Below are 13,295 nucleotides of genomic sequence, written 5' to 3'. Positions count from 1 at the left end.
CGGGAGCGGCCAGGCTATAAAAGCCGGCGCGGGGTCCACAAGCGCCGCCGCCGCCGCTTGACCTTCGCATCTCCTCCGGTACCGGCCCCGCTCGCTCCTTCCCTCCCGCCATGGCGCCCAGGAAGTTCTTCGTGGGGGGCAACTGGAAGATGAACGGTGATAAGAAGAGCCTGGGCGAGCTCATCCACACGCTGAACGGCGCCAAGCTCTCCGCCGACACCGGTGAGGGCGCGGCTCGCACGTAGCGCACGTCCCGCACGGCCCGGCGGGGCCGGGGCCGGGACCGGGCCGGGCCCGCACAGGGGAGCGGCAAATGTCAGAGGGCGGCGGGGGTCTAAATATAACCCGGCGGCAGAGGTGCTAAATATATCCGCGAAACCGGATCCGGGCTCCCGCGGGCCCGGCGGACACGTGCGGCCCGACCCCGGGTCCCCCGGCTGCACCCCCGGCTCCCGCGGGCCTCCCGGGAGCCCCCGCCCCGCCGGGCCCGGGCACGGCCGAGTACCGCCCCGCAGCCGGGCCGCGCTGCTGCCTCGCCGCCGGGCTCGCTTACAGCCCCGGGGGGAACACGGTGTGGCTCTTCCCCAGCTCAGCCAGACCAGGCCCGGGCTGTAGGGTGGGATTATCGACCGGTGTCTTAGTTGGGCTCTTTCCAAGGGACCCCTGTGACCTGGCCAGCAGCCTGGTGTCGCTTGTCAGCTCGCTGAAAAGGGCTTTCCTCCCCTCTGTTGAGTCATCGGATAGCAGGGATAGTCCTGTGGCACAGGGCTCCCCAAAATGTCAGCGAGGAGAGGCGGGCCGAGCCTTCCCGGGAGAGAGGGCTGACCTCTTGGGGTCAGTGGCTGGGTACAGTTTCTGCCCTTTGCCAGTCTCAAGGGTGACCGTGTGCTTTGCCTTCCAGAGGTGGTTTGTGGAGCCCCTGCCATCTACCTTGACTTTGCCCGTCAGAAGCTTGATGCAAAGATTGGAGTCGCAGCACAGAACTGTTACAAGGTACCAAAGGGTGCTTTCACAGGAGAGATCAGGTGAGCCCCAGAGAAAGTGAAGTCAGGATGCCCCTGGGACCTGAATTTTCTCCAGAGGTGTGAGTCGTCTCCTTTCTTTCCAGCCCAGCGATGATCAAAGATATTGGAGCTGCATGGGTGATACTGGGCCACTCGGAGCGAAGACATGTTTTTGGAGAGTCTGATGAGGTGAGTGGCCTCATGGAATGGCAAGATGGTCCAGCTAAGATGGGCCTACAAAGACTGGAAGAGTGAGCAGGTAAAACAGGACTACAAGAGTAGTCTGGTTTATTGGTTGCCTTGTTTCTTTTCCATTCCCAGTTGATTGGGCAGAAGGTGGCTCATGCTCTGGCTGAGGGCCTTGGAGTCATTGCCTGCATTGGGGAGAAGCTGGATGAGAGAGAAGCTGGCATAACAGAGAAGGTGGTTTTTGAACAGACCAAGGCTATTGCTGGTAAGAGGAGAAGAAGAAAGGGTGTTCTTTTTATCACTTTTCCAGCTCTGCTCTTTCAGCATGGGGCTACTGTGCTTATCTATACCGTCTCCCTCCTCTCTAGATAACGTCAAGGACTGGAGTAAAGTGGTTCTTGCCTATGAGCCAGTTTGGGCTATTGGAACTGGTAAAACTGCAACTCCCCAACAGGTATGAGCAGGGAAAAGGTGGCCAACTAAATTGCCAATGACCCTTCCCACACAAGAAACCTTCCTGGGGATTCTTAGGGACTTAGGCAATCTTAGACTTAAAGATCTAGAAAGTATCTAAAGGTTCCCTTCTCTTTGGAAGGGAATTCTGTGCAGAATGGCTCAGCCCTCAATGGGACTCTTGTGTTCTATTGTAGGCTCAGGAAGTTCACGAGAAACTGCGGGGGTGGCTGAAAAGTCACGTGTCTGATGCTGTTGCTCAGTCAACTAGGATTATCTATGGAGGTGAGTCTGAAGCCACTTTCCAGGGCAGGAAAGTGCTTTGTTTCTCTGCCTGTTGCTGCAGTTGTACATCCTGCTCAAGACTGTCAGAGCATTAAGAACCAACTACTAGCTTGTTTGGACAGCTTACTTGGATAAGTAAGAGACAGTCTTGCTGTCTGCAGGAGGTTGCTGGTACCTTTCAGGTCTTGCCTCTGTCCTATCCCCCATTTTCCTGGGACTGGCCATGTCTGACCTTAAAATGCTGCTCCCTCTTTAGGTTCTGTCACTGGCAGCAACTGTAAGGAGCTGGCCTCTCAGCATGATGTGGATGGCTTCCTTGTTGGTGGAGCTTCTCTCAAGCCAGAGTTTGTGGATATTATCAATGCCAAACACTGAAGCACCTGTGAGGAGCAGTCCCTTGTGGTTGAGAAATGGAATCAAGAAGGGACCTTTCATTGCACATGTCTCAGTACGGAGGCCTCCTCTGAGGCTTTCCCCCTTCACGGTCATTGTTCTAGTTGTTCTGCTAACCACCCCCACCATGTTGAAGTCCTGTTAGTGGGAGCCTGTCTCAGCCAAGTCCTGACAGCCTCCTCTCTGAATTGACAGAATCCTCAGTTGCCTGTTGACCTGTTAAGAGCCCACAGCCCACCTGGCCAGTATCTCCCCCTTTTCCTGCAGTACTGCAGTGAGAGGGGACCACAGGTGCTGGGGGAAGGAACCACACAGTCTGTTGCATCCTTCAGCTCCATCAAGCAAGGAGCCTGTCAGCTTACCCCCTTGTGAGCTGTCTTACCTCACCTGTGTCCCGTACTGAACAATAAAGGAAAAACTGAAAAAGCAAGGGTGTGTCCTGGATCTTCTTCAGAAGCAGCTAGGGCCAAGGAGTGTACAGAGATAGCTGGTTTGCAGATAGGGTAGTGTGGTTTTTGTGGGCTTTTCCTTGAGGGTTCACCATTGTCCCAGTAGGCATGGCAGAGGTTCAACCTGCATCTGGCTTGTCACATAACAGGTCATCTTCTTTGGGCCTGTGCTGATCTGACTATTTTTTCCATCAGTGTCTATTGCAGTGGTTGCTGGAGCAACTGCCTGTCCCCCTAGTGAGACACTGTTTCCAGGTGGGCTCAGTAATTCATCCCTGCTCTGCCTGTGAGGACTGATAATTGACCGCTCATTAAATGTGGAGCAGAGCAGCTCCCTCTCTGTACAGTGAAGGACCTCAGACTGTGTTGAGGCTGTGCTTGCTGCTCTCTCTCAGCTCTGCGCTGAAGATGGCACTGGATGAAACTAGATGTTACTTCCCAGCTGCTGATTTTTTTCAGCAGTACTAAGGGTGACCAAAAAGGAAGTGCCTCACAAGGAGGAGCTTAGCTAGGAGGCGGCATATCCTTGGAAGCCTATGGACAGTGTTCCAGCTGCTACTGCCAGCATCACCTGAGGCATGAGAAGCAGGAGCTGAGGAGCAAGGAGGAGAAAGCCTAATGCTGGGGGGGCTCCTGCTGCCCACCTGGAGGGGATGTCAAGGAAAGAGCCCTCAGCCCTTCAGAGGTATCTCCTTCCCAGCTGGGAGCAGAGCAGAGCCCTCTGCTGCCACAGCCTCTGGTGGGAGGGGGAACAGGCTAAAATGGCGCTAAAACCAGTGGGGGGCACTGGGATAATCACTGTTGGGGAGCTCTGTGTGGTGAGAACATCATCTGATGTGGAAGGACATCAAGTGGTGTGAGAAGGAAGAGCCTGACAGCACCAGGGAGGTGGCAGCTCCCAGCTCTGAGTGCACATGGAGTGTTGTGGGGAAGAGGAAGACAATTCAAAGGTGTAAGAATAATTCTGAAAACAGTATTTTCTACAATCAGAATGTATGTTTCTGACAAGCTGCTGGGTGATGGTTGCAGTTTGGTGCCACAGTGTGTTGGAGTCAGCACAGCCAGAGCAGTGGTGATGCTGCAGGGACAGGGAGGGGGCCTAGGGCTGGTGGGAGTGAGTAGAATCATTTACAGGGATCAGGCACGAGCTGCAGCTCCACTGTCAGTTCCTGCTCCTGCCCAGCCCTGCCCACAGCACAGGAGCCCAGGAGACTGACCTACATAGAAAAAAACAGATGGGAGCTGAGCACTGATCTTGGCTGCTTTGAGGAGAACACAGAGGCATGAAAGCATTTATTTAATGAGGAAAAACTCAAGGAAAATAATTTCTGTATCAGCAGGAGTGCCAGATCTTGTTTTTCTTCTGTTTTGTCTTTCTGGCAGGATTGCAGCTTTGTGGAGTGGAAATACTGCCAGATCCTCCCTGTGAACTGTAGGGGTTGGATCTTAAACAGGTTGCTGTTGGGGAAAAATGCATTGTGCCAGATGTGACAGCCCAAGAGAGGCTGTGGTGGCTCTGTCTCCTCAACCCCAAACAATAGCCAGGCTGAGCTTATATTCCTGGCAGACACCACATGTGCACACACATATTGGACTTGTGGGTCCCTTCCAATTCAGAATACTCTGTGATTCTGAATATACACCATTTACACATAACCATGGATGGCCACACAGATGACACATCCAGCCACACAGACCACTCACAGGTCGTGCCTGCCCCGCTCCAGCTGAGCCAGGTTGAAGTACACTCATGTGCACCCATGTATAGAGGTGTATTTATATATGTACAGGGCCCAGGAGCTGCCCCTTGATCCCAGCCTCTCCAGTCCTACTGGTCCCTCAGGAGCCAACTCCCTGTGGTGGTCTTGGTCACAAGTTGGTCACCGGAGGCAAATTGTGAGAGGAGTTTATTGAGAAGATGGGACAAGCTGCACTGATGAGGTGCAGGGCATGGCCAAATCATCACAAACCATTTACATGTGACTGGCCCTTTTTATTTCTGTATCCCACACTTGCTTCCCCACAAGTCACCTAGATCCCTCTCTTTCCAGCCTTTGGTTCCTGCCCTAAATATCTGCTTAATGAGTCCTGTGCAAAATGCTCTTCCCCTCCATCCTGTCCCATGTCCCACACCTCTGAACACCATGACAGCCCGATCCTGAAGGTGCTCTGGGTGGGAGGATCCCCTGGGACAGCCTAGGGAGGGGGTCAGACAGGGTATCCTTTTCTCTGAGTCCTTAATTTGGGCTCCCACCTGCCATTGTGCCCCTGTGCTCCTCAAGATGGGCCTTTGATGGACTGATGGCTCCTGGGATGGGCCTGGAAGCAGCCCAGCAGGGTGCTGCTTGTTCTCCCTGTCCTTGCCATGATTGCCCTGTGTTCCTTTTAGGTATGCAGACCAGCTTTTAGACTAAAATCAGGAATAGTTAGGTTTGGGATCCTTCTTTTTATACATATATAACCTAAATAAATTTTCTCTCTTTTAAAGATTTGGCTTCTGTAATTGGGGGATGTTTAGAGCAGAGAGCAAAGGCAGGAAAGGAAGGGTTGACATGCAGATTAATTCTTTACTGTGAGGGTGATGAGGCACTGGAACAGGTTGCTCAGAGTTGTGGATGCCGCATCCTTGGAGGTGTTCAAGGCCAGGTTGAATGGGGCCCTCAGCAACCTGGTTTAGTGGAAGGTTCCCTGCCCATGGCAGGGGGTGTTGGAACTAGGTATCTTTAAGGTTCCTTCCAATCCAAACCATTCTGTGGTTCTACCAAAATGAGCAGGGAGTGATTTCAGATGGGGTAAGTGTAGCACAGCAGCAGGAGTTGGCACCAGGGAGACCCGTGGGACAAGGCAGAGGACACAGATGGCAGCTCTGAGTGCAGAGGGGTGCCTTGCAGGAGGGGTGATGGCTGGCACACACATGTCTAACAGCCAGCTCCACCTGGACAAGCTTATCTAACACTGATGTTGCCCAGGGACTACGAAGGAGCAAAGTCTACCGGAGGCAAAGGGAGCAGGGCCTTGGACTTTGTATTGGCTGCAAATCACTGGTGACCATCAGCGTTCCCAGCAGGTGAACACCCGGCTCCTGCAGGTGCTGGTGGCATCTGCTGGGCACTGGCAGCCTCAGCCCTTCCTGTTCCCACAGCCTGGAGGAGAGGGATGGAGCAGTGGATCCCAAAAGCCCCTTCCTGGCATCCAGGCAGTCATGTCCAGGGAGGTTTCATGAAGACCCTGAGCCTAATTCTGCTTAACAAGTTAATTAAACATTTACCAGAGGGAATGCCTTTCCTCAGGACATTCCCGTAGTGTAATGGAGAGCACTCCGGACTCCGAATCCCAAGATTCTGAGTTCCAGTCTCAGTGGGGACCGTCCCCTGGCAGTTCAATGCCTCCCTGCCATCCCATCCCGTCACATCTCGGATGCTCAGCAGGGTCAGCCCCGGTTAGTACCGGGGGCTGTGACAGTCCCGAGGACTTCCCTGTCACTGTCCAAGCTCGCTCGGCCGTGGCAAATGGACCTCAGGACTGAAACGGTGGGGCCAGTTCTGTGCACGCTGTGCCTCACCTAAAAAATCCACTGCACAGGCTGGAAGGGCACGTGGGGAGAGCCCTGCCCAAATCTGTGTTCGTGAGGTTTGGCCATACACGTACACACCACCTGAGTGCCCATCACCCTGCGCAGCCTGACTTTGACGCTGGCTCCATTTCTGAGCTGAGGTGCACACAGGATGGCCTCCAGTGGCCCCTTCCCACCCAAATAATGCTCCAGTTCTCTGTACACGCCAGCCATTGCAGATGTCACCCATCTGGGAAGGTGGAGCGGGTGGCAAAGCGCCTCTGAGGGAGGCGGGACACGCTCTGAGCGCTCCGGGTGGGAGTGGCCGCCCACGGGCCGCGGGGCCCGCCCCGGTTCCCATGGCAGCCGCAGCCGCGGGAAGCGGGAAGCGACTGACCGGGGAGGATGGAGGACGATGAGTATGAGGAGGACGAGCCTGGCCTTGAGGAGGAGGAGGACGAAGAAGAGGAAGATAAAAAGGAGGGGGAAGAAGAGCAGAAGGAGGAAGAAGAGGTAAGGGATGGCCCTCAGCACGGCCTGGCCGTGCCTAGGCCAGCGCTGGCTGTGTGCTCTCTCTCCCAGGTGCCGGCTCCCTGTCCCCTGACGGAGGCAGTCCTGAAGGAGGGCCTCTCTCTGCTCAGCAGGACGGGCAATGGGCTGGCCCACGCCTTCGTGAGGTTTGAAGCCATAGGAAAGTGAGTGTCCACGGCCACCCACGGCCATGGGGCGGCTGTGCCACAAGCTGCTGACCGGCCATGTGGGGCTGGAGTGTTCCCAGGTCCTGCTCCCCAGCTCTGCAGCCTTTCAGGCTGTGCCTCAGCATCGCCTGCCCACTCTCAGCCCTGAGCTGGCACTGCCCCCACACACACCAGTGGGACATCAGTGTCCCTAGAGGTTGAGGGAAGCTTGCCCATTGCTCTGGACTGTGATCTCCTGGGGAAACACAACTGGGTGACCTCCCCTCAGGCACTTTGAGAAAAATCCATTAACATCTGTCCTGTTAAGTGCTAATTTTAAGGCATTCAGTTGTAAGTACAGTGCCACAGTGGGCTCGAGATCAGCAGACCCTGGACCTAACTTACTCTGGACCTAACTAATAGGCTGCAATAAAACTATTTCTTTCAGCAGCTTCATACACATCTCAACCACCATTTTTCCCACTAAGAAAGTCCTTCTACACAGTCCTTGGTGTTGACACTATTGTCTGACAGATCCCTCCCCATAACTTATCCTCCTTTCTGCTCTGGTTCTGCTCTCTTGTGACAGATACATTTCAATGGGAATAAGTACTCTCTTTGCCAGGAAAGCAGGTCCAATCTTGCTATTTGTTCTTTACAGACTGTTTGGCCTGTCCCTGTCACCTGCCTTTTTCTTCTTTCTCTCCATCTAGGCTTTCTAGTATCATAGAATCATAGAATCGATTGGGTTGAGAAAGACCTCTGAGATCATCAAGTCCAACCCTTGGTCCAACTCCAGTCCATTTATTAGATCATGGCACTCAGTGCCACATCCAATCTCGGTTTAAAAACCTCCAGGGATGGGGAATCCACCCCCTCTCTGGGCAGCCCATTCCAGTGCCTGATTACTCTCTCTGGAAAGAATTTTTTTCTGATCTCCAGCTTAAATTTCCCCTGGCAGAGCTTGAACCTGTGCCCCCTTGTCCTATTGCTGAGTGCCTGGGAGAAGAGACCAACCCCCACCTGGACATAACTTCCCTTCAGGAAGTTACAGACAGTGATGAGGTCACCTCTAAGCCAGGATAGCAGGGAAGAGGGAGAGGAGGTTGCCCTTCCTTCAGTAGTGGCAAGGAGCAAATCAAAATCTGGTGGTGGGGAAATACGAGAAATGTTTCAGTCACATTCTCCCTCCCTCAGGGACTTGACAGACATCAGCCTTCTCAAAAGCTTCATTCACCTGCGGTATGTGGATTTGTCAGGGAACAAGCTGCAAGATTTATCTCCACTGAGCAGCCTAACGGAGCTGCTTTGGCTGAAGATGGATGGGAACCTGCTCACCAGTGCCTGCATGGAGGAGCTGTTCTACCTCCAGGTTATCAGCTTTGATCACAACCGCATCAAGGATATGGAGGGCATTACTCACCCCCGCTTAGCCACCCTCAGCCTGAAAGGTGATACAGACATCTCTCTTCACTCTTGTGGGGACGCTCTCCTTGGGTGGGATTAACTCTTTCGTTGTTTCGTCTTCCTCTGGCACTCAGAAAATAAAATCCAGACAATGCTGGGCCTGAGTCAGGACAAGTTGTTCAGCCTGCAAGTCCTGGAGCTGCGAGGAAACAAACTAAAGAGCACAGCAGGGCTCAGTCTTCCCAAGCTAAAGAAACTCTATCTGGTAAGGGATCACCCAGCTTGGGGAGTGGGACAGAGCTGCTCCAGAACCTGGCACCTCCAGTCAGTGGGAGGAAGGGATTTCAGTCTTTTCAGCCTGAGAGAGCAAAAGATTTCAGAGAGCTAAAGAGACAAAATCATTTCTTGGGAGTAGCTCTGTCTGCGCTGTGTGCCGAAATAGTGCAGAGTAGCCACTAACCACAAATGGCAGAGGAGTCGGCAATGTTCAGTGTGTTGGGTTCTTCCCTCATGGCCTGCTGCAGGAGAGCAACTTTCCCTTTAGGCAGTGTTAGAGAAACTTGTATTCCTTGTGCCCTGGAACCACCAGAGATCCCTGTCCAAAGCAACAGGTTTGCTCTGGGTGACACTGGGAAGTGCCTCTTTCTACTCTCTGATGAGCCTAATCAAATACTGGTTTAAAAACAACACAACTATATGATTCAGACCTTCAGCTGCCAAAAAAGAAATTGATTGAACATCACAGTGAAACTGGGCAGGAGGAGCAATTTCCTAATATCATAAACAATTGCATCAGGAACATTTACTCCTAGAGATGCAAGTGAAGGGAGTATGCATGGCTTGTATATATGTATGTGTATGACATATCTATGTATGCATAGCCATGAATCACATAGTGCTACAGCTTGGAAAGACTAGATAGATAACCTGAGTCACTACTTCTTAAAAAGCAATGGCTTTGGAAAACGATCTGGTTTCTTTTCATCAAGAGTCCCTGGCAGAAAACACTGAGGAGATTGCTTGCTGGGATTGCCTGCAATTTTCTGGTGAAAAAATGGAATTTTAGGACTAGAGATGCTCAAAGAATGGGTGAAGTTGGTAAGTCACAGCATTTCAAAGCATATCCAGACACTTCAGTGAGTTAGCAAAGGGAAGCAAACACAGCATCTGTATCTAAAGAAGGTTTCTGGCATGACTGAGGGGTTTCTAAGCTACCCATATGAGGCAGGAAAATTGCAAGGGATGACCATTAAAACTAGAACAACTGACTCTCAGGAATCTTTGGGGCTTGAATTTGTCTCCTGGGTCCACATGCTCATTAAATAATTTTGCAGAAAAATCTCTTCCATCAATGTTTTGCTTTCTGTATAAAGATTTTGGTGTTATTTCAGCCCTGGGTAGGTGCAGCTGATGCCTCAAGGACAGGATTCAAGATAGAGTCAGTTTAAAGGCCCACATTTGGTTAATGTATGGCATAGCTGCAGGTGAAAAAAGTTATACATACTAGCAGAAAGACTACAAGCTGGCTGTGTACCATGTGGCACTTGCAGCAGCTTGAGGGTCACAGTAGGGCTGTGTTAGTTCCTGGTCATGGTGCAGCAGTGGTGACAAAGGCTTAACCAGAGGAAGGCGAAGTGTCCAGGAAGGAGAGAAGGAATCATGGGCAACATATTATGGTAGCTTTCCATGCAAAATGGTGGCATCATGTTTATGTGAACTGGTATCTAAGGCAAGATGATGGTGTGTCAGAAGGGATGTTATTTCATTCAGGGCAAAAAAGAATAAAACAACCTCGAAAAATGTCCATTCTGCATTGCCCTGCTAGTGCTTGCAGGGCTAGAGCTGTTAAAACTATTCACACTGAAGTGATGAAGAATGTGAGAGCGATGGGAGGTTACTATTCCTTTTACAAACCAGTGGTCTGTGAGCTCCCCACCCACACCAGCTTCTAATTTCCTCTGAGGTATAATGTCCTAATCCTTCCTCACTGTTAAATCTGCTCTAACAACTTTCACTAAATATCCAACTTTCCTCTTTTTGTCCTTGTTTTATTCTTTTCACCTGGTCCAGCTGGTCAAGTTTCCAATAAAATCCTCCTTTTCCACAAAATGTCCTTTTCCTGAGTGACCTAGCCCTAAACTCTTCTCCTATCCCACCAGTTCAGCCTGTGCCCCCTTATTAGTCTCAGGTATTGTCCACATCACTGCCTGGGTACCTATGAGGGACAGAGAGCACAACAGCATCTCTCTCCCTGTTTCCTGTTCAGGTGTCTGCGTCCTTAGAAAGTTAGAGACACGTTAACAAGTGAAGCCTTGCTCAGCTCCAAGCTGGAGAATGTAGCGGGGAGGTGGTACTTACCAGGGATGCTCCGAACTTGGCCACACAAGGCGGTGAGCAGCCTGGCAGAGCGTTGGTGCTTTCACTGCGGGGAGCCCGCGCTTGGGCAGGAGACCTCTAGTGGTCTTTTCCAGCCGGAATCCTGCTGTGAAACTGTTCCTCATATTCGGAGCTTCGTATTTCCCTGTTTTATTAACCCACACCAAAGTAAAGTGAATGAAATTCACTTACGGGGAATTTTAATCTTCCTGATGTAAGATTGCCAGATTCGCTTCAAGAAAATGTATGATAGATAATAAAGTTACACCTGACAAAGCTTAGAATTAAACCAGCCAACAACTATCCCCCTGTAACCTCTCCCAGGAACATACATACAGCCTGCTTCTGCTGCCACAGATGTAGAAGAGACTTCTTGGTAGATTTCCCCTATAAGACAAGCAGTTGACTGGAAGATGCCTGGACTATGTGGACTATGTGACTGAGAGGAGCTGATTATATATTCTTTAAATACACTCATTTTAGGCTCAGATCTGTGCTTTCCCCTCCATACTGTTGCTCTCTGAGACCCAGATTTGGCACTGCCATGGAAAGGAAAGCTGTGCTGGTAGTAATCACCTGGTATGGTTCCATCTCAGACACCAAGTGATGCTCCAGTAAATATTTTTTCAGAAAACTTTCAGTCCTTGAATCTGAATACTTAGAACCCCCTTGGCCAAGACCCTGAACAACCTGATCTAGCTTCAGAGAGGGCTGTGTTATGAGTCGTAGAAGTCTGAAGGCCAGAGCTTTAAAGGCCAGAAATAACTGCTGTTCCCCCTCCTGTGTGTCCCCTTCTTCCTTCTCTCTTCCTGCCTCCCTGGTGCTCAGGCCCAGACCAACATTAGCATCCTTGAAGGCCTTGAGGGGCTTGAGCAACTGGAGACTCTGCACCTGCGTGACAACAAGCTTGAGATCCTGGATGGATTCTTCAGTAGCATGAAATGCCTGCAGTACCTCAATCTACGGTGGGTCCTCCCTGCGCTATGTTGGCACCAGAGATCCCTTCATCAGACTGTACTCCCATTTAGATCTTTAGAATTTTCTGGTTTCTTTGGAAGTTGAAGACCTGGAAGGAATGGGTTGATAGTTAACATTTTAACTGGCATCCAGCACTCAGCTGTTTAGGTGTGTAACGGGCAGGACATTTCCTGGGCTTCTCAGAAATATCTGCTTCTCCAGTCACTCTCATACACCATCTCATGCTTTTTATTCGTTGCCATAAGTCTGTTGGATCCCTCAAAGCATGTTCTATATGTCCTGCCTGCAGGTGCCCTTTAGTTCTCAGCATTTGCCATAAAGGGTGATGGTGATATCCCACAATTGAATGAGCTGTCTGAGTACAGAGAAATCCAGAGGCGATGTCCTGTTTGTCCCTCAGTCCAGGGAGCTGCAGGCAGTTCTGTATTTTTAGATGACAGACCTGTGGTCTAAGGTCTATGGTCCATCCTGCTGCTAAGTTTTGCTTTGTCTGTCTTGTCCACTTACTGTTCCAAAGGGATCTCACTACTTGCATATATCTCCCTGCTCTCTGTGCTTCCTTTTCTTCAGGAACAACGGGATCAGTAGATTGCAGGAGGTGGAAAAACTGCAGGTTCTGCCCATGCTGCAGGCGCTGGTGTTGTTGGACAATCCGTGTGTTGACGAACCTGATTACCGGCTGGAGGTCCTTGCCCTGCTGCCACACCTGCAACGCCTCGACAAGGAAGCAGTTGAGAAAGATGAGCAGGCAGAGGCGATGAGAATCCGTCAGACAAGGCAGGAAGAAAAAGAAAAGGTAGGAACAACACGGTGGGGGTAAGAAGAAGGAAGTGAAGAGAGAGTAAATGGATCAAACATGCTGATGAAGCCTATCCTGCAGATTCTATGAGGAAGCGTGAGGGACATCAGTTCCAAATGCAGAAGAGCCTGGAAAAGAGACTGGGCTTTGCAACCTGGTTCTGATGGCCAGCATGCAACCCTGCTGTCATTCCTGACCCCACTAGCAGAAGAGAGCAGTAAAAGGGGAAAAGAAGTCGGGCATGAGGTCATTAACTTCTTCTTCCCTTCTTCAGGAAATGGAAGCATCTCTCAAGGATGATGTGATTCCTCAGGAAATAGAAGCATCTCAAGAGGATGATGTGACTGAGTGATCCCTGTTTTAAACACCTGTTCCCAGAGGCTGTCAGGTTGTCGATATGCCTTTTTCCACATGTGCAGCTGGGAAAGTGAGAGCTGTAGGTACCAGTGTCACCTCATTTTACCTCTGGAGAAAAGAGGAGGGCTACCCACCCTGGTCCTGGAAGCTGCCCTGAAGCACTGCAGTGTTTTTGCAGTCACTGCACAGATATGTTCGATTCTCAGTAGGCCTGAGAGTTACAGGTTCTGTGGTTTGATTTATGACTCCCAAAAATCCTGCAAGATTTTCTGATTTGAATAAAAATAATTAATGAGCCTGGAGTGACTGGGATTGTTTATCCTGCACGCCCACTCCTATTCCCTGGCTCCCTCACACTAGTCTGTCTACGTCTAT

General features: G+C 51.0%; 3 protein-coding genes across 5 annotated transcripts in view; 2 read left to right on the top strand and 1 right to left on the bottom strand.

Moving 5' to 3' along the window:
- Positions 1 to 13,295, bottom strand: part of PHB2 (prohibitin 2) — a 114,997-nt gene that overhangs the window by 27,900 nt on the left and 73,802 nt on the right. The gene's annotated exons all lie outside the window — the stretch shown is intronic.
- On the top strand, positions 29 to 2,754 carry TPI1 (triosephosphate isomerase 1). Its single transcript, XM_071558861.1, has 7 exons — positions 29 to 222; positions 902 to 1,025; positions 1,109 to 1,193; positions 1,326 to 1,458; positions 1,562 to 1,647; positions 1,844 to 1,931; positions 2,188 to 2,754. The coding sequence occupies exons 1-7, from the start codon at positions 111 to 113 to the stop codon at positions 2,304 to 2,306; spliced, it is 747 nt and encodes a 248-aa protein (XP_071414962.1). The 5' UTR covers positions 29 to 110; the 3' UTR covers positions 2,307 to 2,754.
- LRRC23 (leucine rich repeat containing 23) lies at positions 6,695 to 13,211 on the top strand. 3 transcript variants are annotated; one of them, XM_071558823.1, is made up of 7 exons: positions 6,695 to 6,839; positions 6,909 to 7,021; positions 8,201 to 8,454; positions 8,545 to 8,675; positions 11,615 to 11,751; positions 12,335 to 12,560; positions 12,838 to 13,211. In XM_071558823.1, exons 1-7 carry the CDS (start codon positions 6,732 to 6,734, stop codon positions 12,913 to 12,915), a joined length of 1,047 nt encoding a protein of 348 aa, XP_071414924.1. In that variant the 5' UTR covers positions 6,695 to 6,731; the 3' UTR covers positions 12,916 to 13,211. The 3 variants fall into 3 exon arrangements, with proteins under 3 accessions (XP_071414924.1, XP_071414934.1, XP_071414915.1); XM_071558833.1 differs by lacking the exon at positions 6,909 to 7,021; XM_071558814.1 differs by having other exon boundaries at positions 6,695 to 7,021.

Source organism: Pithys albifrons, chromosome 1 (assembly GCF_047495875.1).
Source record: "Pithys albifrons albifrons isolate INPA30051 chromosome 1, PitAlb_v1, whole genome shotgun sequence".
Lineage (NCBI taxonomy): Eukaryota > Metazoa > Chordata > Aves > Passeriformes > Thamnophilidae > Pithys > Pithys albifrons.
The sequence above is the reverse complement of the archived record's forward strand: the minus strand, read 5'-3'. Positions and strand labels throughout refer to the sequence as shown.

Coding starts and splice junctions, on each gene's coding strand:
- TPI1 (XM_071558861.1), top strand. CDS start 111: ATGGCGCCCAGGAAGTTCTTCGTGGGGGGCAACTGGAAGATGAACGGT. Junction 223..901: donor CAAGCTCTCCGCCGACACCG/GTGAGGGCGCGG, acceptor TTTGCCTTCCAG/AGGTGGTTTGTGGAGCCCCT. Junction 1,459..1,561: donor ACAGACCAAGGCTATTGCTG/GTAAGAGGAGAA, acceptor CCTCCTCTCTAG/ATAACGTCAAGGACTGGAGT.
- LRRC23 (XM_071558814.1), top strand. CDS start 6,732: ATGGAGGACGATGAGTATGAGGAGGACGAGCCTGGCCTTGAGGAGGAG. Junction 8,676..11,614: donor AGCTAAAGAAACTCTATCTG/GTAAGGGATCAC, acceptor CCTGGTGCTCAG/GCCCAGACCAACATTAGCAT. Junction 12,561..12,837: donor GGCAGGAAGAAAAAGAAAAG/GTAGGAACAACA, acceptor TCCCTTCTTCAG/GAAATGGAAGCATCTCTCAA.